The sequence below is a fragment of the Dipodomys spectabilis genome, unplaced genomic scaffold, assembly GCF_019054845.1.
Source record: "Dipodomys spectabilis isolate Male_0828 unplaced genomic scaffold, ASM1905484v1 ptg000414l, whole genome shotgun sequence".
NCBI lineage: Eukaryota > Metazoa > Chordata > Mammalia > Rodentia > Heteromyidae > Dipodomys > Dipodomys spectabilis.
The window spans coordinates 2,759,339-2,782,352 of record NW_024871091.1 but is presented as its reverse complement, the minus strand read 5'-3'; the positions used below and the strand labels follow the sequence as shown (position 1 = coordinate 2,782,352).

Sequence of the window (23,014 nt, the reverse complement as noted above, 5' to 3'; positions counted from 1 at the left end):
ACATAGTGAGCCTCTGTATTATTACAAAAGAAGCCCAATGTTCCTAAAAAGCAAAGGGCATGAGCCAATCAAGGAACGTATTGAGGGCTGGGAAGGTGGCTCAGTGGTAGAGCGCTTGCCTTGCATGCACGAGGCCCTGTGTTCGATTCCTCAGCACCACATAAGCAAAAAAGAAAAAAGCCAGAAGTGGGAAGTGGTGCTGTGGCAAGTGGTAGAGCACTAGCCTTGAGCTGAAGAGCTGAGGGACAGTGCCCAGGCCCAGAGTTCAGGCCCCACAACTGGACCCCCCCCCAAAAAAAAGGAACGTATTGACTTCCTAATCACCAAGGCAGCTGGCAATTGATCACTCAGGCTACATGAATCCTCCCTCTGCCCAGACAAATGCGCTGGTGTCAGGAACACCAAGGGAAAGGATGGGGCAGTACATTGTCTAGGCTGTCTATTGCATTTTTCATTATTAAAACATGTATGTATGTATGTATGCATGCATGTATGTATGTATGTATGTATGAACTCTTAATTTTTATAGCCATGTATAAATATGGGAAATATCATAGTGGGAAATATTCAAAAGCATTTTCTCAATAAATACTAATGTGTTCCACATTAGAGCCCTAAAATACAGAGCTCTACTTATTTGTGAAGGTAGATTAGGAAATAATTCCTATTTCTATTAACTAATTCTTTGAGTATACATTATGAGACACAAAACAAATACATATATAACATAGGAGGAACATACCTTTTTTCTGAAAAGCAATGCAGTTTTATATTCATTCAATAATATAGACACATAGAAAATGATTGCCCACTTTGTCAATCTCTGTATTTAGGTTTATACAAAGATGACCTGCACATAGTCCCTGACCTTGTAGAATTTCCAAGTCTAGCAGGCAAACAGATGTTACTAAAGCTGAGAAGAAGCAGGGAGGCTTGTTGTCACACAGTGTGAACATGCATGTGAATAGGGCTGCAGCAGATGAGACGGGAGGAACAGATTTATCTGAAAGACGTGACCAATAGATAGCAAACATCATGGTGAAGGAGCAGCTAGTAATGGGGCAAGGTCAGTGAGGAAAGAGGATTCCAGAGACACCAGTAAGATAAAGTAAGATGGTTAGGAAAAGTGAGCAAAGACAATGAGGCAATAGGGAGACTGCTACAGTTTGGGGGGCTACTGATGGCATTAACATGTTCTTGAAAACTGGTATTAAGCAATAGGGAGTCGGGAGCTGGTGACTCACATCTGTAATCCTAGTTACTCAAGAGGTTGAGATCTGAGGATCACTTTCGAAGCCAGCCCAGGCAGAAATGTCCCCATGAGACTCTCATCTCTAATGAACCACTGAAAAACCAATGCACCACTCAAACATCAGAAGTGGGGCTGTGGCTCAAAGTGGTAGAATGCTAGCCTTGAGTCAAAGAGCTCAGGGACAGAACCAAGGCCTTGAGTTCAAGCCCCATGACCACCACCACCAACAACAAATGTAGAAATGGGGTCTGGTGCTGGTGGTTCATGATTGTAATTCTAACTAAGGAAGCTGAGATCTGAGAATCATGGTTCAGAGCCAACTCAGGCAGAAAACTATTAATCCCTATAACCAGGAAAAGGCAGAAGTGGAGCTATGGTTCAAGTGGTTGAGTGTCTGTCCTAAGCAAAAAACTAAGCAAGAGTAACTAACAGGCCCTGAGTACTGGTACAAAAAAAAAGTATTGGGAATGGAAAGATAATGTGTAAACTGAGCATGCTGACTCATACCTATAATACCAGTTACTCAGTAGAATAATATAGAACAAACAAAATGTTACTGAGATCTCATCTTAATGAATAAGCTAAGTGCGGTGGCAGGAATCTGTGAGTGAAACTAAACGGTACGCTGCCAGACCAGGCAAAAAACAAGACCTTATCTAAAAAGTAGCTAAAGCAAAAAGAGCTGGGTTATGGCTCAAAAATGACGGCATTCCTGCTAGTAGGCATGATCCCTGACTTCAGATTCTAGGACCTCAAAAAAATTGAACAAGAGAAGTATATGCATATGAGACACACATAGGAGATAAAAATCCACAGGAGACTGGAGATAATTAAAAGTGGGGTAGGAGCCAACAAGAGGAAATGAGTCCCAAGCTTGGGCAATTTGGGCAATTAATTCCAGTAGAAATGAGGAAGATAACAGACAGGATCACCTATTGCACATGTGGGTCTGAAGACAAGAGAAAGGTCTAGACTGCAGATACACATTGGAAATTCACGCTACATCTTACATTTTATTCCTCACTGGCTATATCCCTTCATAATCCTCCGCTAAACTCAAAGTTAATCCAACAAATATATGATACTTCCTGCTGTTTAGCAGGAGCTGTGTTAAGTGAAGGATTCCATTCAATGCAAAGAAAAAGATAACAAAAGAAACAGAACAAAAAAAAAAACAGTTTGACTCATTTTTATGGTAAGTCAACACATGCTTTCATTCTTTTGCTTGTGCTCTATATATTTGGCATAGCAATTAGTCTTTAAAATACTCAAGAGTTAGGGGCTGGGAAGTGGCTCAGTGGTAAAGCGCTTGCCTTGCATGCCTGAGGCCCTGGGTTCAATTCCTCAGCACCACATAAGCAAAAAGAAAAAAAAAAGCCAGAAGTGGTAGAGTGCTAGCCTTGAGCTGAAGAGCTGAGGGACAGCGTCCAGGCCCAGAGTTCAGGCCCCATGACCAGACTAAAATACTTAAGAGCAAATCATGATATAAACCTCACGAATTCACTCACAGCAATGGGGGACAATGAACAAGGCTTGTAAAATAAATAATAGTTTGATTTCCTTTACAAACCATGATGGATAGTGGATAAAACCATTTCTCCATCCATGTCATTTATTCATTAAGCTGCCTTCTTTCTCATAAATACATTAGACACTTTTCAATAGAAGCAAACCCAAGCTTCTCCCAACAAATGGTATAGTAGGAATACAGATGGCCTGAGAGTCTTTAAAATGAATGAAAGCCTGATTGGTTGGAACATCACCACTTGTTTTATTTTGTTTTCTAGTGGTTATTTTATAGAAGATATTGAGCTTGGATGTATAGTCTACTTTTTAGTCATTTTCAACGCTGAAAAAGAACAGATCATTTCTATGAAAGGAAAAAAAATGCCAAACTGTTTTTTCACATGTTCACAAACTCAGAAGTATTGATGAAAAGACATATAATAAAGATGAGTACCTTTTAAAAAAAGTTTACATGCTTGAAAGAAAGAGTATCCAATTCCCACTGCAGAAAGAAAGTGTAAAGCCATTAAATAATGTCCAAAAAAATGACACATAAATAACAGCATATCACAAAATTGGGTGACCAATGACTTCAGCAGGACTTGGACACTGGGCCAGCATCCCAGAGTGAAGAGCTAATCTTTTAAAGGACTTTGAAGAAAGAAGATGTAACACAAGGATAGTTTATTGAGTACTTCTTACAATCTGAAGTTTTTGTCACTTGGTATTCATAACAAATCGCTGAAGTTGGTAGCTATTACTATGAGTATTTTATAGACAGGAGACTAACGTTAGAAGATGTTAAGTGAACATAGCCAAAGGAGTCCAAAATCTAACTTAAAACTGTCTTCTGCTTAAGACTATTAACCTATGCTATGCTTAGTCTCATAGTTGATGGATTTTATTCTCTTAATTTTTGTTGTTGCCATCCTCTTACTAATATTGTTTATATTCCCAGTATATTTTCAATGTACTGTCAATACATTTCTTCCATGGAGTCAACATTATTCATCTTAGGGAGTTTATATTTTGGGGTATATTTAAGTATTCCATTACTACTACAACTTTCATCATCTTAACCTACTTACCTACGTTCATCTCTTTTTAATCAAATCTATGCCATAGATGAGTTGAATTTTTATGCTCAGTATCCCTGGCCCAAGTCTTCTCTGATTTCAAAGCTGATTCTCATACTAGTAAAGTCTCTGATTCTATGTATGGTCAAAAAAAAATAAAACTTGGAGGAGTTGGGGAGGTGGGGAGGAAAGGGATGGTAGGGGAAAAACAAAGGAGGAGGCAACAATGCTTGATAGGAAATGTACTCTACCTTGCTCATGTAATTGTAACCCCTCTCTACAGTATTTTTACAATAAAAATATACATGGAAAAATAATAAAACTTAATCACATCTTCATCCCTTCCACTCACTTAGGACCCCAAAGATCAAATTGCTCTCCCTTAACAGGCCCAAAGGTATCTCAAGAAAACCCATACGATAATAGATCCACCTTATTTTCAGAGTTGTTCCCATGCCATGGTAAGCATACACAAAAGCGACTAAAAACAAATGGAGTTTTTACCAATAAATTACCAACAAAATTATTATTTTCTGCAACACTTATTCAGAAAAAGCAATCCATGCCACTTACTTACCAGAAGCATAAAAAACAAGCAACAGTTTACTAGAGTAGGAATAAATTGTATGTGCAGATATGTGCATATGTGTTTAGCAGTTTCACATACTCTCCTGTCTACTGAAGAAAAATGGGAATTTGATGCTGATAAAGTTTTCACACTCATTTCTCAGGCTAGAATACTCAGGCTTGAGATGGCCTTCACCTTGTATTGTAACATCAATCTGTAATTTTGTTTTTTTGGTGTTTGTTGTTTGTGCTGGTCCTGAGGCTTGAACTCAGAACCTGGGTGCTATCAGCATTTTCTCTCAAGGCTGGCACTGTACTACTTGTGGCACAGCTCCACTTCCAGCTTAATTGGAGATTAGAGTCTTTTAGACTTTTCTGCCCAGACTGGTTTGAAACCATGATCCTCAGATCTCAGTCTGCTGAGTAGCTAGGATTACAGGCATGAGTCACCAGCACCCAGCTTAACAGTTGTTGTTGCTTGATGATACAATACTCCCAAATCTAACTCTTGTTTTGTACAATAGCATTTAAACATGACTAAATATTTTTAAATAAAATCTCAATCTGTTAGGATTAAAGAAAGAATTCAGTATTTCTACCAATTGTAACAAAGTGAAATTATAGCCAGACAATAAGCGATAGAGAGGTGAATATATTTTTACCATGTTTAGATCTGGTCAGATTTTCAGGGCCAGGAACTATAAACTGCATTGACCTTGCATGATTTTGTGTCTGTTTCTTGAATCCCATCTGATGGTTCTCAAACATACTTCGAATATTTTCAAGCTTGAGTTGAACAGTCTGCATTTGAATCTGTTGGTAGCATAAGAATATTTTAGGTCAGACTATGGCACTCAATCAAAAAAGTTAATTTAGAGCTTAAAGCATAACAAGAAGAAAGTTTGGAAAGTAAGAGAAAGCAGATGGATGCACTCTTTTCACATGTAGGCATAGAAAAAAAACATCTCAATGAAAACGTGAAAATTAAAGCAGCAAGCAGTTATGAACTGGGTCACTGCAGGCTATGAGTTGCCCTTGTTGGCTGAGGGGAAAATGTCTGGAGAAATCACATTACTCTTTACTTGGTAGCATCAGAAATCCACTAAGTAAAAAAAAAAAAAAAAAAGTCAGATACATAACATTGTCATAGTGCTTTGCTACATGTTAACCTGCAAGATATTTTCTTCATAGTTCTCCATGTTGTAACCAGTCACTGTTCAGACCCACCACGAATAATTTATCTTCCTGCTCCTTCTAGATGCTTTGAGGAAGTTACAGTGAAGCTTAGTTGCTTCCAGACAATCACATGATTATTGTCACTCTCATGTTCCTAATTTTCTGGATCATTCCGTAGGATCTGTGTATTTAGTTACTGCTCCAATCTCATGACCTACACCTTTCTCCAGCGCACATAATTACAGATGCTCTTGGCTGTAACGGGAACCATTCCTGTGATCCCCAAGGGAGAAGTACTGGATTGCCTATAGTTCTCCACCCTGATCACATCAACTCCTTCCTCCTTTTCCTTCCCTAAGAAGATGCAGATCCTTCTGCTATCCCTTCACCTACCAGGTAGACACCCACAGAACATCTCCAAGTGGCCAGTAGAGCACAAAGGAAAGATGTCTCAGGAGAAGTGCTCTAGCTTTGAGCCCAACATTATAGAAGAGCTTTGGGCCTTTCTCCAAGGATGTCCCAAAAAATATATGTGAGAGCTTAAAATGTGTCTAAAGACTTTGAAGATAATAGAGTTGGAAGTCAAAAATGGAATTACTCTTCATTATACAGCAAGCAGAACCATGCAAATCCTTCAGACTCTTTGGTGACTGACACAGACCCCATGATTATTCCTGATGTTGAAAGAGGATTGTGCACATGCAAGCTGCCACAAAGTCAGCCACAACACTGGAAATTATTACACTACTATAATTATGAGTGTCTGTGTGTGTGTGTGTGTGTGTTGCACCTAGGGCTTGAACACAGGGCCTGCACACTGTCTCTGAGCATTTTTTCTTGAGGCCAGTACTCTCTTATTTGAGTCACAGATCCACTTCTAGCTTTTTTGGTGCTTAATTGGAGATCAGAGTCTCTTGGACTTTCCTTCCCAGGCTGGCTTTGAACCACAATCCTCAGATCTCAGCCTCCTGAATAGGTGTGAGACAGTTGGTGCCTGACTAGAGTTTTAAAAAAAATGTTTGTTTAAATTTGTTGGTTTAAAAAAATTTCTTTGGAAAAACTCAAACACCTCCTACCTTGAGTTCAGGAGATAAAAACACATCAAATTCATACTGTAGGCTTTCAGCATCATAATTGATAAAAGGCAAAGATGACTCAATGAAATTTTTGATATCATCAAGAGCTTTCTGAGCATCTTCTTTAGTCTGAAACCTCTCTGTTTCCTGATTAGCTAGAAGACATTCCCCTTCATCACAGCATTGCCGAGCCTGGTGAGAAACATCAAGAGAAAAGAATCACAAAGAGAAAACACGTTTGCCATTAAAAGAGCAGTCATTAGCCCTCACTTCTGTCCATCGGCATGGCTGCCAGAGCTACTACAAACAATAATTACCTGGGCTGTATAGCACCTGTAATCCTACATGGAGACTGAACCTCGGGCAGAAAGGTTTATGGGCCCCCTTTTCAACCCACAGCTGGGTGCAGTGGTATGTCTTGTCATCCTATGTTATGTGAGATGCTGAAATTGGGAAGATCAAGGATCTAAGCCAGCTTGGACTGACAACATTGAAAAGACTCTATCTCTACAGAGAAAGCCGGACAAGTCACACACAAACAAGCATACAAACAAACACACATACACCTGTGATCTCAGCAGCAATTGGAAGACTAAAAGTAAGTAGATCATGGCTTAGATGCAGATTCAAGAGAGAAAGCAAGACTCTCTAAAACTCACCAGCAATAAACAAGGCTGGAGACATGGTTTGAGCAATAGAGTACTGGCCAAGCACATGCAAAGCCCTGAGTTCAGACCCTAGTATTACCAAAAATAGAAAAAAAATGGGATCTCCCCTCTGCAATTCTGATGGAGTAGCTCTGGGCGGTAAGCCAGACATCAATATTTTACAGGGCTCCACAGGTAGTGCTGATGCACAGCCAAGGTTGGGAAGTGATGCATTGATTTCATAGCAAGTAATTTAATCGGCAGCAGGGGTTCACCCATTTTCTAAACACTAACACTTTTAGTTGCATGTTATTTTCCTCACATCAATGACTGACATCTGGAAGTGCTACCAAAATACAAAGTGTAATATCAATGCTTAACGATGGCCAAGGACGAGAATAAAGATATTTTTAACAGAAAAGAAAAGGTTCATATTAAAATGTTTATCTCCAGATATGATGCTTATAAATGATGTTCCTACTTGCTATTCCATTGCCAGAAGCAGATCTGAGGAATAACCTTCCATTTCATTGCCTAATCGTCAAAGGAGTCAGACTCAGAAGACAGACAGGAATATTTCACAGTCACTTTAATTTTTGGTGCTGTGTTATGAAACCGAAAGGAATTCGAGGCTTTGGCAAAATACCCGAGACTTTGAAAAATTATTATCTTTAATTAGCTGTACATTTCCATTCAACAAAGCAATTTATGAATACAATATACCTTGATCAATGTTACCCCTTTCAACATTCTCATCCATCCCCACACTAGACTTTTAAAAGTGTGCTAGGTGCAAACTATCACTAATAGAGGCTTCAGAGCTATAGTAAAAATAGAAAGTAAGCCATTATCGCCAAGAACATGATATTCACAAGAAATAATTGGACTACAGTGAATCTTCCATGAATACTGCATAGTCTGATTGTCTGTAAAACCATCAGCCATGCACTAATGGTTGACACCATAATCTCAACTACTTGCAAGGCTAAGATCAGAAGATCACTGGTTGAGACTAGCAAAGGCAGAAAAGTTCAAGAGACTCCATCTCCAAGGTAACCAGCCAATCAAGGCTAAAGGCATGACTCCAGTGGTAGAGCATCAGCACTAGCATCTGAAAGCTAAACAGATATAAGGCTCGGAATTCCAACTATACCACCACCACAAAAAGAGAGAAAAACCATAATCAAGCTCAGACCATAAAACCTCTTACAAATTTAAACACAAAAGCTCTATCAGACCCTGACCCCATAAAGTCTGAGAAGATAAAGTGTATGTCACAAAGCACCAGGGCAAGCCATGTCATGCAAGATGGACCTGGGGAGGGAGGAGGGAGGGGAAAGAGGGTGTTGTGTTTTAGAAATACACCATTCCCATCATACTACCTGTTGTAGGAGCTTGTGCATTTTTAGGGTCCTGGTGAGCTGTATTCGCTTCATTTTGATCTCATTAACCAAAACATCAGAGAGGTAACGGAGTTCACTGCACCTCTGGCAAATTAAATCAAGCGCGTAATGGTGATTTGCTGCAAGCTGGTGGCCATGTAATATTACACACCGGGCCTTTGTTACCAGTGCCTAAGATTAAGAAAGAAAGAAATTAGGACTGCATAATCTCTGTTTATATAAATGAGAAAAAGGAAAGAATTAAGAAACAAATTGAGCAGGGGGGGAATATGTGGCCATAGAACTTAGCATCATATCTCTGCAAGTTGCAAAAAAAAAAAAAAGCTTACAGTGGCAATAATTAGCTACAGTAGTGATGATAGTCATCCATCAGAACCTAGCAACAAAAACAAAATTAAACAACTCATCCCACTCAGAATGTAGATAAGGGGGCTGGGAAGGTGGTTCAGTGGTAGAGCGATTGCCTTGCATCCATTCCTCAGCATCACATAAGCAAAAAGAAAAAAGCCGGAAGTGGCGCTGTGGCTCAAGTGGTAGAGCGCTAGCCTTGAGCTGAAGAGTTGAGGGACAGCGCCTAGGCCCAGAGTTCAGGCCCCCACGATCGGACCCCCCCCACAAAAAAAAAGAACATAGATAAGATTTGCTTTTTCTGGTCTATTTAGACTTACAACTGAAACACATATATCAAGTGAAGTGAACAGAAGCAAAAAGGAAAGCTAATGTATTTCATATCACTCACCATTCACTTCAGAACATAGCTAAACACATGAAAAGGGGCCCTAGTAGCCTTGTCTCCACTCAGAGAACTATTGACTCCCCCAGGGATATTGAGTGAAACATAGTAGGAGTTCAGGAAATGCATAACAAAGCAAAATGAAAGGCTAGAAGAGGTGGTTCATGCTTTTAGTGCTAGTTATTCAGGAGGCAGAGGTAGGAAGATCTTGGGTTGAGACAGCCTGGGCAATGTTTTGAGATAAACTTAAAGCAAAAGCTCTGGAGATAGAGTGTTTCCTAAGCAACTGTGAGGTCTTCAGTTCAATCTCAACAGAAAATACAAAGCAAAGCAAGATAAGGAAGTGAGTCATCTATCATACTAATGGGAAAGCCAAGATTAAAATGCTACAGAGTATTGGGCGCCAGTGGCTCACACCTATAATCCTAGCTACTCACGAGGCTGAGACCAGAGGAAAGTTTGTGAGACTCTTATCTCCAATTAACCACCAGAAAGCCAGGAGTGGCGCTGTGGCTCAAGTGGTAGAGCAATGGCCTTGAGCTGAAGAGCTCACAGGCCCAGAGTGCAAGCCCCACAAATGACCAAAAAAAAAAAAAGCTACGGAGCTGAAGTTTCACAAGATGAAAATGTTCTAGATAGAGATCTACTGCATATTAACCCTATGTATGAGCATATTAACCCTACTGAATTCAATTCTTAACAATGATTAAGATGAGAATTTTTACATCTTGTAAAAAAAATACATTAAAACATAAACAAAGCACCCTAGTTTGAAGCCAGTTTGCCTAATCCTATTATACCGTAGAGATTTGTAAATGGCAGAAGAATCACAATGATCTACAAGCAAAATTCTAGAAATGTAAAATTTCATTACAACTGATGACTCTCAATGTGTGCTTTTACGTGCTTAGGAATCACCCATGAATTGATTCGTTTGCTAAGAACATAGCCAGAACTAGGCACCGGTGGCTCATGCCTGTAATCCTAGCTACTCAGGAGCCTGAGATTTGAGGATCACGGTTCAAAGCCAGCCTGGGCAGAAAAGTCAGTGAGACTCTTTTCTCCAGTTAACCACCAGAAAACTGGAAGTGGTGCTGTGGCTCAAGTGGTAGAGTGCTCCTTGAGCTGAAGAGTGCAGGGATAGCGCCCAAGCCAGAGTTCAAGACCCAGGACCGACAAAAAAAAAAAAAGAACAAAGCCAGAAAAACACTGCCTGGCTCTTACATATGAGAAAGGTGAGCAAAGTTAGTCTATTCTGCATTAAGGGCACCAGTCCATGCTTCAAGATAAGAAGGGATCAGACTGTATACCCAGGTACTGGGCTAAGTGCTACACATAACTCAAAATAAAATTTTAACATGATAATACTGTTCAAAATAAGCATTATAGTCCCAATTTATAGATAACAGTACTGAAGCTTAGAACTTAAGTTACTAAAGTTACACAGCTAGCAAGACCAATCAGGTCTACATGTGTGAGTCTGTCTAGTTTAACAGTGCATCGTACAGTGAGCAATTAAGAAAAATTAAGGTACTTGTACATTACAATCATTTTAGACTGCACATATCATTCATTTTCATTTTCATTGAATTAATATCCCTTTGTAATGTGAGGAGGTTTCATTGTGATTTTCCATACATGTACACAGTATCCTCTTCACAACCCCATTGTTCCTCCCTCTGCCCACTACTGTTCATTCACATACATATATGTGCATTACATGCATACATACATACACACATACACACATGTTACATCCCAAGTGTCATTCTGTATATGTGTGTGTGTGCGCACACGCGTGTGTGCATGCGCGCACGTGCACACACACTGGTAGTGGGGCTTAAACTCAGGGCCTGGGTGCTGTCACGTAGTTTTACCACTCAAGACTGGCACTTTACCACTTGAGCCACAGCTCCAATTTCAGCTTTTTGCTGGTTAACTGGAGATAAGAGTCGCACGGACTTTCGTGCGCTGGCTGGCTTCATACTACGATCCTCAGATCTCAGCCTCCTAAGGAGTTAGGATTATAGGTGTGACACAACTATACCTGAGCCAAGTATTATTGATAATTTCCTAGCATCTCAAAAATTATTTATGCTATTGTCCCTACAGGTGGGCTTAAAAGTCCCCACCAGCCAGGTGCCAGTGGCTCATGCCTGTAATCCTAGCTACGCAGGAGGCTGAGATCTGAGGATCTTGGTTCAAAGCCAGCCCAGGCAGGAAAAGTCCGTGAGACTCTTATCTCCAATAAACCACTAGAAAACTGGAAGTGGCGCTGTGGCTCAAGTGGTAGAGTGTTTGCCTTGAGCTGAAGAGCTGAGGGACAGTGCCCAAGCCCAGAATTCACGCCCCACGACCAACCAAAAGAAAAAAAAAGTCCCCATCATTATCTTAGAGACTAAACAGCATATCTGTGGTATTAACCTGAGGCCACACTAAATGAAACAGAATTTACGTGAATATCACTATTCCACTCATGCAGAAGTGTTGAGAAATTAAGCATAGTAAGGGTTTTTACTACTCCATTCACTGAAAATATTACTCTTCACAAACACCATGGACATCAAAACTGCACTCTTACCTGAGAGTTTTCCTCCAAGTTTTCCAGTCTTTTAATTTTATGTTTTACTTGAATTATATTCCCTGATACGTCAAGCAGCTCTGATTGTTGTTTCAATAAATCTTCGATATCAACTACAATCTAAAAACGAGAAGCAGAGGTTTTAAAAACATATATCTTAAGCTGAGTGCCGGTGGCTCATGCCTGTATTCCTAGCTAGTCAGGAGGCTGAGGATCGTGGTTCAAAGCCAGCCCAGGCAGGAAAGCCCATGAGACTCTGATCCCCAATAAACCACCAGAAAACTCGAAGTGGCGCTGTGGCTCAACTTGTAGAGTACTAGCCTTGAGCTGAAGAGCTCAGGGACTGCACCCAGGCCCAGAGTTCAAGACCCATGACTGGCAAATATATATATATATATATATATATATATATATATATACACATAGTTTGTCTTGCTTTTTCCTGTAATAATAATCAAGTTTTTTGGTTTTGTTTGTACACTTTGTTTTACTTTGTTTTTTGTGCCAGTCCTGAGACTAGAACTCAGGGCCTGGGTGCTGTCTCTGAACTTTTTACGTATGCCTGGCACTTCACCACTGGAGCTACAGCTCTACTTCTAGCTGTCTACTGTTAAATTGGAGAGAGGAGTCTTACAAAGCCCAGACTGGCTTCAAACCATGATCCTCATATCTCAGCCCCCTGCATCGCTAGGATTACAGATGTAAGCTACCAGCACCCAGAGAATGATCAAGTTATACAGGAAATGATATGAAACAAGCATGTCCATGTGATTGCACTTATGGAAAATATATTTAGCCATTTCATTCATCAAAATTATAATCTGCTCAAATCTTCTATGTTGAGCAAAATACCCAACACATTTAATCATAGATATTTGAGAGACTGACACTGGAAAGACCGTGGCATAAGACCAGCCCAAGCAAAAAAGTTCGTGAGACCCTATCTAAATCAATAAAAAGCTAAGTGCAGTGGCATACAGCTGTGATTCCACTATGCACTAAGCATAAATATGAGGATAACAGTCCAAGCTGATGTGAGCACAAAGACAAGTCTAGCAATTCATATGCAAGTAGATGCATAATGTGGCAGAGAGTACAATTTTGTGGGTACTGGGTTGGAGTGGGAGGACAGACAAAAATACTAGAAGGAGCAAACTGTAACTTTAACCATTTCATTAAGGAAAGTCTTGTAAAGAATGTGGCATTTCTTGGATGGAACTAGAACAAATCATGTTGAGTTAGGTAAGCCAAGATCACAGAGCAAAGGGCATACGTTCTCTCTGTCATGTGGAAGTTAGATTTAAATAATGCAATGAAATATGACAAATTATACCGGATTCTAGACACTCACATACACTGAGACCAAAAGAGGAGAGAATCCAAATGGCACAATGCCAAAGCACCTCTTCATATTTATATAAAATAATATACATGCTGAAACATGTATATGGAAACAAGTCTTTTCTTCATTTTTAGGTTTTAGCTTTTGATGATTCTGTCTTTGTTACCTCATGCATGGCGTACTTACGTGAATATCTTTGGGAGGTTGGGGGGAGGACAAAGAGCTTGAGGGAAAAGGGTGGAAAAGTGCAGCAGTGGAGCTCACTGGACACTGATGAACGTGAACTATACAACTCGTGGGTGGAGATGGGAGGGAGGGACTGAGAGGGAGTGAGGGAACAGAAGACACTGTACTAAAGGAAATGTACTCATTATCTGACTCATGTAATTGTAACCTCTCTACATCACCTCTATAATGACAATAAAGTAAATGTAAAAAAAGAATATGGCATTTCTAAAGCTCCTTAAATCAAGGGAAGAAAAAGATGAGTAGTGACTAAGGTCTGTATTCACAATGTACATTTGTAAACTTAATTAGCAGCAAAATAGCTCACAAACAAGAGAAAAGAAAAATGAGTTTCCATGTGGACAACACACACGGGACCACAGCACGCATGGCAGGTAGATGTCCAAGGATCCACCCAGAACAAAGTTCATCTTCCAAATAATGTATAATTAAATGTGATCTAGTTACTTCTGTCAGAAACAAACTCCTGGAGCAGAAAAAAAAAAACCATATTTGAGCTGGTTACCAGTGGCTTACACCTGTGATGCTGCCTATTCAAGAAACTAAGACCTGGAAGATGGAGGCTCAAAGACTCACCCCAGGAACCCTTTTCAATTAACCAGCAAAAGGTTTGACTGGAGGTATGGATCAAGTGGTAAAGTGCCAGCCGTGAACAAGAAAGCCAAGAGAGAGTGTGTGGTCTTTAAGTTCAAACCTTAGTACTGGTATACATAAAAAAGACATTATTAGATCATATGTTGTTAGTATTTTAAAAAACAAGAAGGATGTAAATATTATTTCTTGGCAAAGCTATTGCATAGCTTGAAATCACTTTATATTTAAAATAATAAACCTCAAGACAAAGATAATATTTGAACTGACCGTTTGAAAATCTTGTTCGAATCTCCATAGTTGCAGATACTGCTCCAATTTCAATTGGTGTTTTTCCCAAAATCCATCAAAAGCAGTTTCCATATCATGCACTTGAGTCAGCAATCTTAAACAAAGAAAAGTTTTTTTAAAAAAAAATCTGTAAAAACAGCCATCTCTTTAGCAGGTATGCGGGTAAACTAAGACACTAAGAATTCCAGGCAAAGTCTCAGAGTGTGCAACACTGGTTCCGCTGGAAGAAAGATCTCCAATTTCCAGAGGTTCACAAATACTTCTAACACAGAGCAGGCTGCAGGAAAAACCTGAAATTTATATTTTGCCTAATAAAAATGTTACACTACTTTATTGGCATTCATTAATAATACAAGGTGATTTCATTGTGATAATTCCATAGATGTGTACAGTATATTTTGAACAAACTCACCTCCCTCACATCTACTATTACATTCGCTAACTCCCCTTCTACTTCCTGTCTCTTTCAATTTTTTACACAATGTTTGCTGGGTTTTGTTATTGTATATTTGTATGGCCATCTGTCTGTCTGTCTGTCTGTCTGTCTGTCTGTCTGTCTGTCTGTCTGTCTCTCTCTCTCTCTCTCTCTCTATATATATATATATATATAACTTATTTCAATCCTCTTCAGTCATTAGTACCCTCTGTTCTCTCCCTCTCCCTCCTGCTGATTCCATTAAGTCCCTCTGAGACTTATTTCCCCATAATCATCATCAACTTAGGTCTACATTTAATTTTCCAGCAAAAATATCGGAATATCATTCAGTCCTAAAGAATGAAATTATGTCATATGTAGGGAAATATACACACCTGAAGATCATCACAAGGTAAGCCAAGGTCACCAAGCCAAATATACATATGCATATACATATACATATTCATATTGGAGGGGGGAAATATACATGAAGCAACTCCAAGAAGGCACTACTTACTTGTTGACAGTTTGCCAGTCACCACAAATGGGATGTCGATGCTCAAGACTTGAACTGATAGCTCCTTCAGTGGCGGGTAATTGGAGATTTGTTAGCAGAATTTGTCCTTCTTTGGTTACAGTCATAATTTCATTCTGTCCAAAGGCACAACAGAATGCATTAGCCAGTTAGTCATGTACCTTGAACCACCAGAGACAAAAGGAATACATAGTATGGCACACACAATAGAAATGAAGTCCCACAGCTATGAGGATCCATGATGTCTTTGCCTTACAGATAGATACTGCAATCACATTTCATAAACTACCTACAGCCAGAGGTTCCACATGCTGTTTCTAGCCTCCTCTCACTGATGGCAAGTTCCATTCTATTCTGCTAATAGCTTTACTGTGCTGAAACAAAGCAGTATGAATCAAATAAAGATGACCTTAGTAGCATACCTAACATGTAATGCATGCTCAGAAATAATTTCTGGCCCATCTTTACTAATCCTTAAATGTTACCAAATACTGTCTGCCTTATGTGATAACTTCACATTGGGTTTAATTCACTTCAGGTGTATATACCACTGTATCAGACCTGATGTTTAGAGACTGGTCTAAGTACATGACCTTCTTCACGCATCTTACAATGGTCTAATATTTTCTTCAGGAGCTCCAAGGAACCTCTAAAATGGCAAGCAAAAAATTGGCAGGAGTGGCTGGCAGTCTGTAGCTGAGTAGTAGAATGTGTGAGGCCCTGAGTTTAATCCCTACTACCAAAAACCAAAAGAACTAATATTGATAAAGCACCAGCTATGTGTTAACAACCATTGTATGTGCATTGTATACTTTATCTCATGTTATCTCTGCAACAACTGAATACCAGGAATGACTGTATATTACATCATCATCATCATCATCAATCATGCTCTGCATTGTACACAGAAGGGGAGTTAAGCAAAGCTCAAAGGAAGGGAAACCACTTGCCTGACATCTCTTCTCTGTGAGCAACCAGAGATTGCTGTTGCTGTTGTTTTCTTATGTTTTGCTTTGTTTTTCCTGGACAGAATTTTACTTTCAGATTGTGATTCAAATCATTACAATGTCTCTCTTTGTTAGCTAAGACATATCACTCTACCGAGAAGGAAAAGCTGTCAGTGTACCCAGCATCATCCTCCCATGAAGAACAAGAGTGGTACTTGGATGCTTGGTACTTTTTTTTCTTAAGTCTGAGACTGGGACCCAAACTCAGTACCTGACGCATTTGCTCATTAGTTAGTGCTCTACTCTAACTGAGCCACACTTCCAACCCCAGATGCTGGGTACTTTATCAGATTGCTCTTAAACTTTCTGAGGAAAGTGACTATAAAAGCACTTGCTCATTGTCAACATTGTGTTTCCACATCCTCCCAAACCCAGCAATCCAGACAGTATTGAATAGAAGAACAAAATCAATTTTTCATTCCTGTATATGCTAGGAAACATCAAGCAGCATTATTGTGTAGGGGGAAAAAAGAGCTTACCAACATCTCCGGCTATAAAATAAATGCAAATCAAAACAACATTGAGATTCCACCTCACCCCAATTAGAAGGGCTATTATCAAGAAAACTAACAAAAAATGCTAGAGAGGATGTGGCCAAAAGGGAATGCTACTACACTGTTGGTGGGAATACAAACTTGTTCAGCCACTCTGGAAAGCAGTGTGGAGATTCCTCAAAAGACTAAACATAGAGCTCCCCTATGACCCAGAAATCCTACTTCTAGGCATTAACCCGAATGATCACAAACAAGACCACACTAAACCTACCAGCACGATGATGTTCACTGCAGAATTATTTACCATGGCTAAGCTATGGAACCAACCCAGATGCCCCTCAGTAGAAGATTCTGTGCTTCCATCAGAAAGAATAACGTTGCTCCATTCACAAGGAAATAGAAAGACTTGGAAAAAATTATATTAAGTGAAGTAAGCCAGACCCAAAGAAAAGTAGGTTGCATGATCTCCCTCATTTGTAAGAACTAGAATATGTCTAGGATATTCTTAACAGGGGATCACAATAACCCAATTGCTTAGTACATAGGACCATATATAATGAAGTGCATCAACATGAATGCCAATATATGGAAACAAGAGGTTCTTATTACACCCCATATGTAGTTTGTTCTTTTATTTTTCATTTCTCTTAGTTTTTTGTGCCTCGTGTTTTTCATATAAGATAATGCAATATGTGGAAAGGAAGGGGAATCACAGAAACAGCAGGACAAAGGATGAACCAAAGCAACATTGATACTTACTTAACACTGTATTGGATAGGAACTTTACAACTTGGCAGGGAGGGGAGTAAGGAGGGGTATGCAGGAGAGAATGAGGGATGGGGTAACAATGTTTAAAAACAAATGTACTCTTTGCCTTACTTATGTAACTGTGACTCCCCTATTCATCACCTTTTCAATTAAATAAAGAGAGCTTACCGAAATGAACCCCAAGATAGGGATGCAAGTGGTTTACCTTTCTTGCTGTAGTTTTTTAATGTATTTATAATGCAACATGTGATTTTTTTTGTTTCTGTTGTATGTTCTTCCCCCATGGTATAACCCCTGTTTTCACTGTATTTGATCCCAGTGTCCTACATCTTGTGTATACATTTTTCTAATTTGGGGCGGGGAAAGGAAATAACAAAATGCTGAAATAAGGATAAAGGTTGACCCACTGTAACAATGAGAGGTACAAGACATTATGTTGAAAATGAACTTTACAACTTCAGGATGGGTTTGAGGGAGGAGTTGGGGAGGTGGGGAGGGAGGGAATGGTTGGGGAAAAACAAAAGAGAGGGTAACAATGCTCAAGAGGAAATGTACTCATTGCCTTACTCATGTGACTGTAACCCCTCTGTACAGTATTTTTACAATAAAAAATATATACAAAAAAGAGATCAACTGAGATCAACTGAGCAATGCTAGCCTGGATTCCAACACTAGTCCATGGTAGAGACAAAATAAACCAGGCATCCCGACTCTGCATTAAGTGTTCTTTCTCCCATTTCATATTGTATCAAACAGATTACCTATCCAACTCTTAACTTTCACCCTTGCCTTCCAAAGGAAAGAGCATTTCATGGGAGAATACATGACTTAAAAAATAACTATAGATTGCTTATTCTGAGATACTGTATATTCAGAAATAAACAGCTTGTCAATGCATCATTTACAAGGCAGCCTCAGATTTAACAAATACAGTACATTCTTCTCTTGTAACATATTGTTTTTGAAATATAATACATAAATATCTTTTACGGGTAACAATTGGTGTGAAATGGACACATACCTTCAACAGGCGGTACCTTTCCGTACGGATTGCCAGAATTTCTTCTATGGAAGGAATGTCATCTGGTAGTTCAGTCTCAGCCAGTTCAGTTCCAAAGGACTGTAATACCTGAGCCATTTCTTTCACTGTGAGGGCAAAATTTTCTATAGCCTGCAAAAAGCCAGTGAATCTTTCATGAAACCTGTACCCAAAACACCAACACCTAGATTTTAGGCCAGGTGCCAGTGGCTCACACCTGTAATCCTAGCTATTCAGGAGGCTGAGATCTGAAGATCAAGGTTCAAAGATAGTCCAGGTAGGAAAGTCAGAGACTCTTATCTCCAATTAACCACCACAAAACCAGAAGTGACACTGTGGCTCAAAGAGGTAGAGCACTAGCCTTGAGCAATAGGAGCTCAGGGAGAGCACTCAGGCAGAGTTCAAACCCCAGGACTGGCACACACACACACACACACACACACACACACACACACACACAGAACTACATTTGACACTGTACTGATTTGTATGCAGGTATCACAGAAAAGATACATGGTATGAATTCTCCTCTGCTACCAAAATTCGGTGTTACCTTTGGCAATCAACTCTAACTCTGTGCCTAAGCCTCTAAGAAACTAAAAACAACATTAAAGGTCTTCTTCCATGTCTTTTCTTTTTTCTAAATTTCTGGACTTAAATTCTCATGAGAACTATTTCTTAAAGATGTCATGTACTACTGGGTGCCAGTAGCTCATGCCTGTAATTCTATCTACTAAGATCTAAAGATTGAGGTTCAAAGCCAGCCTAGGCAGGAAAATCTATGCGGCTCTAATCTCCCATTAATCACCAAAAAGCTGGAAATAGAGCTGTGACTCAAAGTGATAGAACTCCATCCTTGAACAAAAAGGCCCGAAATTCAAACCCAGCACCAGCAAACACACAGATATATACACACAGACACACACACACACACACATACACACACACACACACACACACACACACAAGTTGTCGTGTACAGATTTATTTATGCCCTTGGAGACTAGTGTTTTCCTTGTGTTTATCAAACTCTAACTGGCAAAATTGCTGGATAGTAAGTCTACTTCTAAAGACAGGTGAGAACAACGAAGCCACTTGATGTTTACTGTCACTGATGAAAAGCCTTACTATTCTAAACAAGATGATAGTCTAAGGAAATGAGTCACAAGCTATCCCAACAACTCATCGCAAGTACTGCCAACATCTGACACTTCATCGCAGAGACTCTTTGCCCTGAAATGGCAAGTGAGGCTATTACTTTATATCCAATATCAACTACTGCACAGAAACATGAGGGAAATGCAGAAACTTTATCAACTTTACCACTCTCCACAAGGTGTCTGCTCTTTTCATTAGGACTGCTTGGTTATTAAAGGCTGAATTTTGAAAATGTTGACAAGACACTTTTTTATGAATGAATAAACTGTTACATGAACGATTAAATAAACTGCTGAATGAGGACTAGGTGTGAGGGAAATGCAGCCATGACGTCATGATTAATGAAGCATCATTATTTCTTTTAGAAGAGTTGCCATACCTCTGGGACTGGAAGTCAAGATATAGACTTCAATCCGGGAAGCACAAGGCGCTTACCTCTTGGGAAATTTGGAAATCTAATTAACTAAGATGATGAAACTGATTGCATCCATTGCATTTATAGGGAATTTACCATTGGCTAGGTACTGAATCAAACAGTTTAGGTTTGTTTCTCCTTTAACCTTCCTAAAATCCATAGCCAATAAGATATTATCAGTCCCATTTTATACTTGGGAAAATTGCCCAAGGTCATAGAGCTAAAATCAGCAGTACCAGGATTTGAATCCAAACCCTTTACTTCTTTAAATTACTATGTGGACACCGGAGGGGCTCGAAAAGAATAAAGCTCCTTATATTCCTACAACTCTCCTCCAACTGCCATCCTCAGGGACTCTTCATCATTTCTAGATATTTCCTTTGGAAGAAAATCGAAATATTGAATTATATTTGTACCTGAAAAGTAGGAGACCCCCAAATCAGGTTTTTCCCAAAGAGGAAAGAAAAACTTGAAGAAGTAGACTTAAAGGCTAGCAATGAACTATAGACTCTACAGTAAGGGCAAAAGCAACATACATTTCTGAAGACGATCCATTCACTGTGGCAGTACTGCAAGGTGCCGCCTAACTCGGGGGTTAACTGCTTGTCATCAATGTATGTCAGCAAACCACTAACTGAGCTCAGCATAACAACCTATATAAATAAGCAAGAAAGACACTATTAACTGGCCTGCACGTTATGCCCTCCGTTAAACTGTAAAATGAACTTTATCAGACAGCAGAACATTATCTTTTAGATGAGGCTCTAATAGGTCTTTCCTGTCTCCATGCCCACATGTGTATGTATTACCTTCTGTAGGTAATAACTAAATATTAAGCATTTCTCTGTAAAGCAAAATTAATCTCCATAGAAACAAAATTCTCCTTTGTCTAAAACTTTTTATGGCCAATGGCCACGCTTTGGGGGAAAAAATGTTCACAACAAATGACTTTATGCAGTGCATTATAATTTGTCAGGAGGCGTGAACTGTCCAATGCTACCCACATTTGTGAGCAATGTACTCCTGACAATAAGAACATAAAAATAACTTTTCAAAATAAAGAATGTGGTACACAGAACAAGCTCAGGATGGGAGTTCATGGGAGTTCAAAAACAAAACATTCACTCAGTGTTTACGAAAAATAAATCTTACTCATTATACCCACACAGAAAGATATATACACGTACAGAACACAGAACACACACTTTTCTAAAGGAATTGTTTTGTTATACATTGCCCTGTATGAAAGTTACAAGCAGCAGGCTTGAGGGCATTTCCAATTGACATTTTTGTGAGACATATTTTAGGCTTTTTAAATGCTCTATAGGCACATGTAAAATATTAACAGCGTGGTACAAAGTGTTCACATGAATTTAAAGGACAACACTGAGTCAATAGCTTACTGGTAATTTGAGCATGAAATCTTCCTGACTGAATCGAAATCCAATGTCTGTGAAGGTGCGCTGAAGAAAACTTGTAGGACGTAAAACCAGAACCAAGTGCAAGTTCCCAGGGAAAGAAGCCTGTGAAAGAAAGAACAGAAGAAATAAAGAAAACTTGACACAATGAGTTCTCAACTGGGCACAACGCAGAAAATATGTAATTGAAGAGAACAAGCTTGAAAGTCATAAAAGTCAATAACCAAACATTTAAAAATTAGACCTTGATACAATGTAAAAACATGGAAATAGAAAAACCTATGTAAGGTTATCAGGTCAAATCATTGCTAAGTACACTCCTACTTATAAAGAGTTAGACTCAGGGGCTGAGAAGGTGGCTCAGTGGTAGAGTGTTTTACCTTGCATGCATGAGGCCCTGGGTTCGATTCCCCAGCACCACATAAGAAAAAAATAAAATAAAATAAAAAATAAAGAGTTAGACTCTAAAACATCATTTTGAAATTTAGTTTTGATTTGAATTTTACTTTTGATTTTTTTAATTGACATGAAAGCATGCTTATTTATGGCGTACAATATTATTATTTGAAACATGTATACTATATGTAATGACCAAATAGTGGTAAATTAGCATTTCTATCTCCTGAAATATTATTTCTAAATATTAAGAATCTTCATCCTCTTTAATTCCAAGTGATTTGCAACTAGTAATGATTTACATTATAGGAAGTTAAAATTGCCCTACTGTGTTACAGAACATTACAACTACTTCTCTAGTTGAATTTTGGTACCAGTTATCTAGTCTGTCTGGCTCCTTCTCTTTTCCCCTTCCCAGAATCCAGTGATCTCTATTATTCCACTTTCTACTTCTATGCAATCAATTTTTCTAGTGTCCACCAAAGAGAACATGCACTCATTGGTCTTTCTGTTGTTATTGTTTTTGTCCTGGTCCTAGGGCTTATACTCTGAGCCTTGGTGCTGTTCTTGAGCGTTTTTTGATCAAACTTAGTGTTCTACCACTTCAGCCAGAGCTCCACTTCTGGCTTTTTGGTGGTTAATTGGAGATAAGAGTCTCATGAGCTTTTCTGGCCTTGTATAACTTCTTTTAAGAAATCTCTTTCGGATCATTTCTCTATTTTTAACAGGCTGCTTTTCTTTTGAATTGTTCATCTATTTGGGATATTAGGTCTTTGTCTGATAAATACTTCGCAAGTATTTCCTGCATTCTATAGGTTGTCTCTTTGTTCTATTTACACTTTCCTTTATGTGTAGAAGCTTTTTTTATCCAATTTTTTAAAT

The 23,014-nt window shown here is 39.1% G+C and overlaps 1 protein-coding gene across 1 annotated transcript in view; it reads right to left on the bottom strand.

Annotated features, from left to right (window-relative positions):
- The window catches only part of Mcf2 (MCF.2 cell line derived transforming sequence), a 61,970-nt gene that overhangs the window by 27,064 nt on the left and 11,892 nt on the right, over nt 1–23,014 (bottom strand). The window contains exons 2-11 of the mRNA XM_042667592.1: nt 21,722–21,841; nt 20,855–20,971; nt 18,728–18,877; nt 15,420–15,553; nt 14,467–14,581; nt 12,018–12,137; nt 8,683–8,874; nt 6,654–6,845; nt 5,064–5,214; nt 3,213–3,260 (exon numbers count right to left, since the gene is read on the bottom strand). Coding sequence (XP_042523526.1) covers nt 3,213–3,260; nt 5,064–5,214; nt 6,654–6,845; nt 8,683–8,874; nt 12,018–12,137; nt 14,467–14,581; nt 15,420–15,553; nt 18,728–18,877; nt 20,855–20,971; nt 21,722–21,841 — 1,339 coding nt within the window. The remainder of the gene's footprint in view (nt 1–3,212; nt 3,261–5,063; nt 5,215–6,653; nt 6,846–8,682; nt 8,875–12,017; nt 12,138–14,466; nt 14,582–15,419; nt 15,554–18,727; nt 18,878–20,854; nt 20,972–21,721; nt 21,842–23,014) is intronic.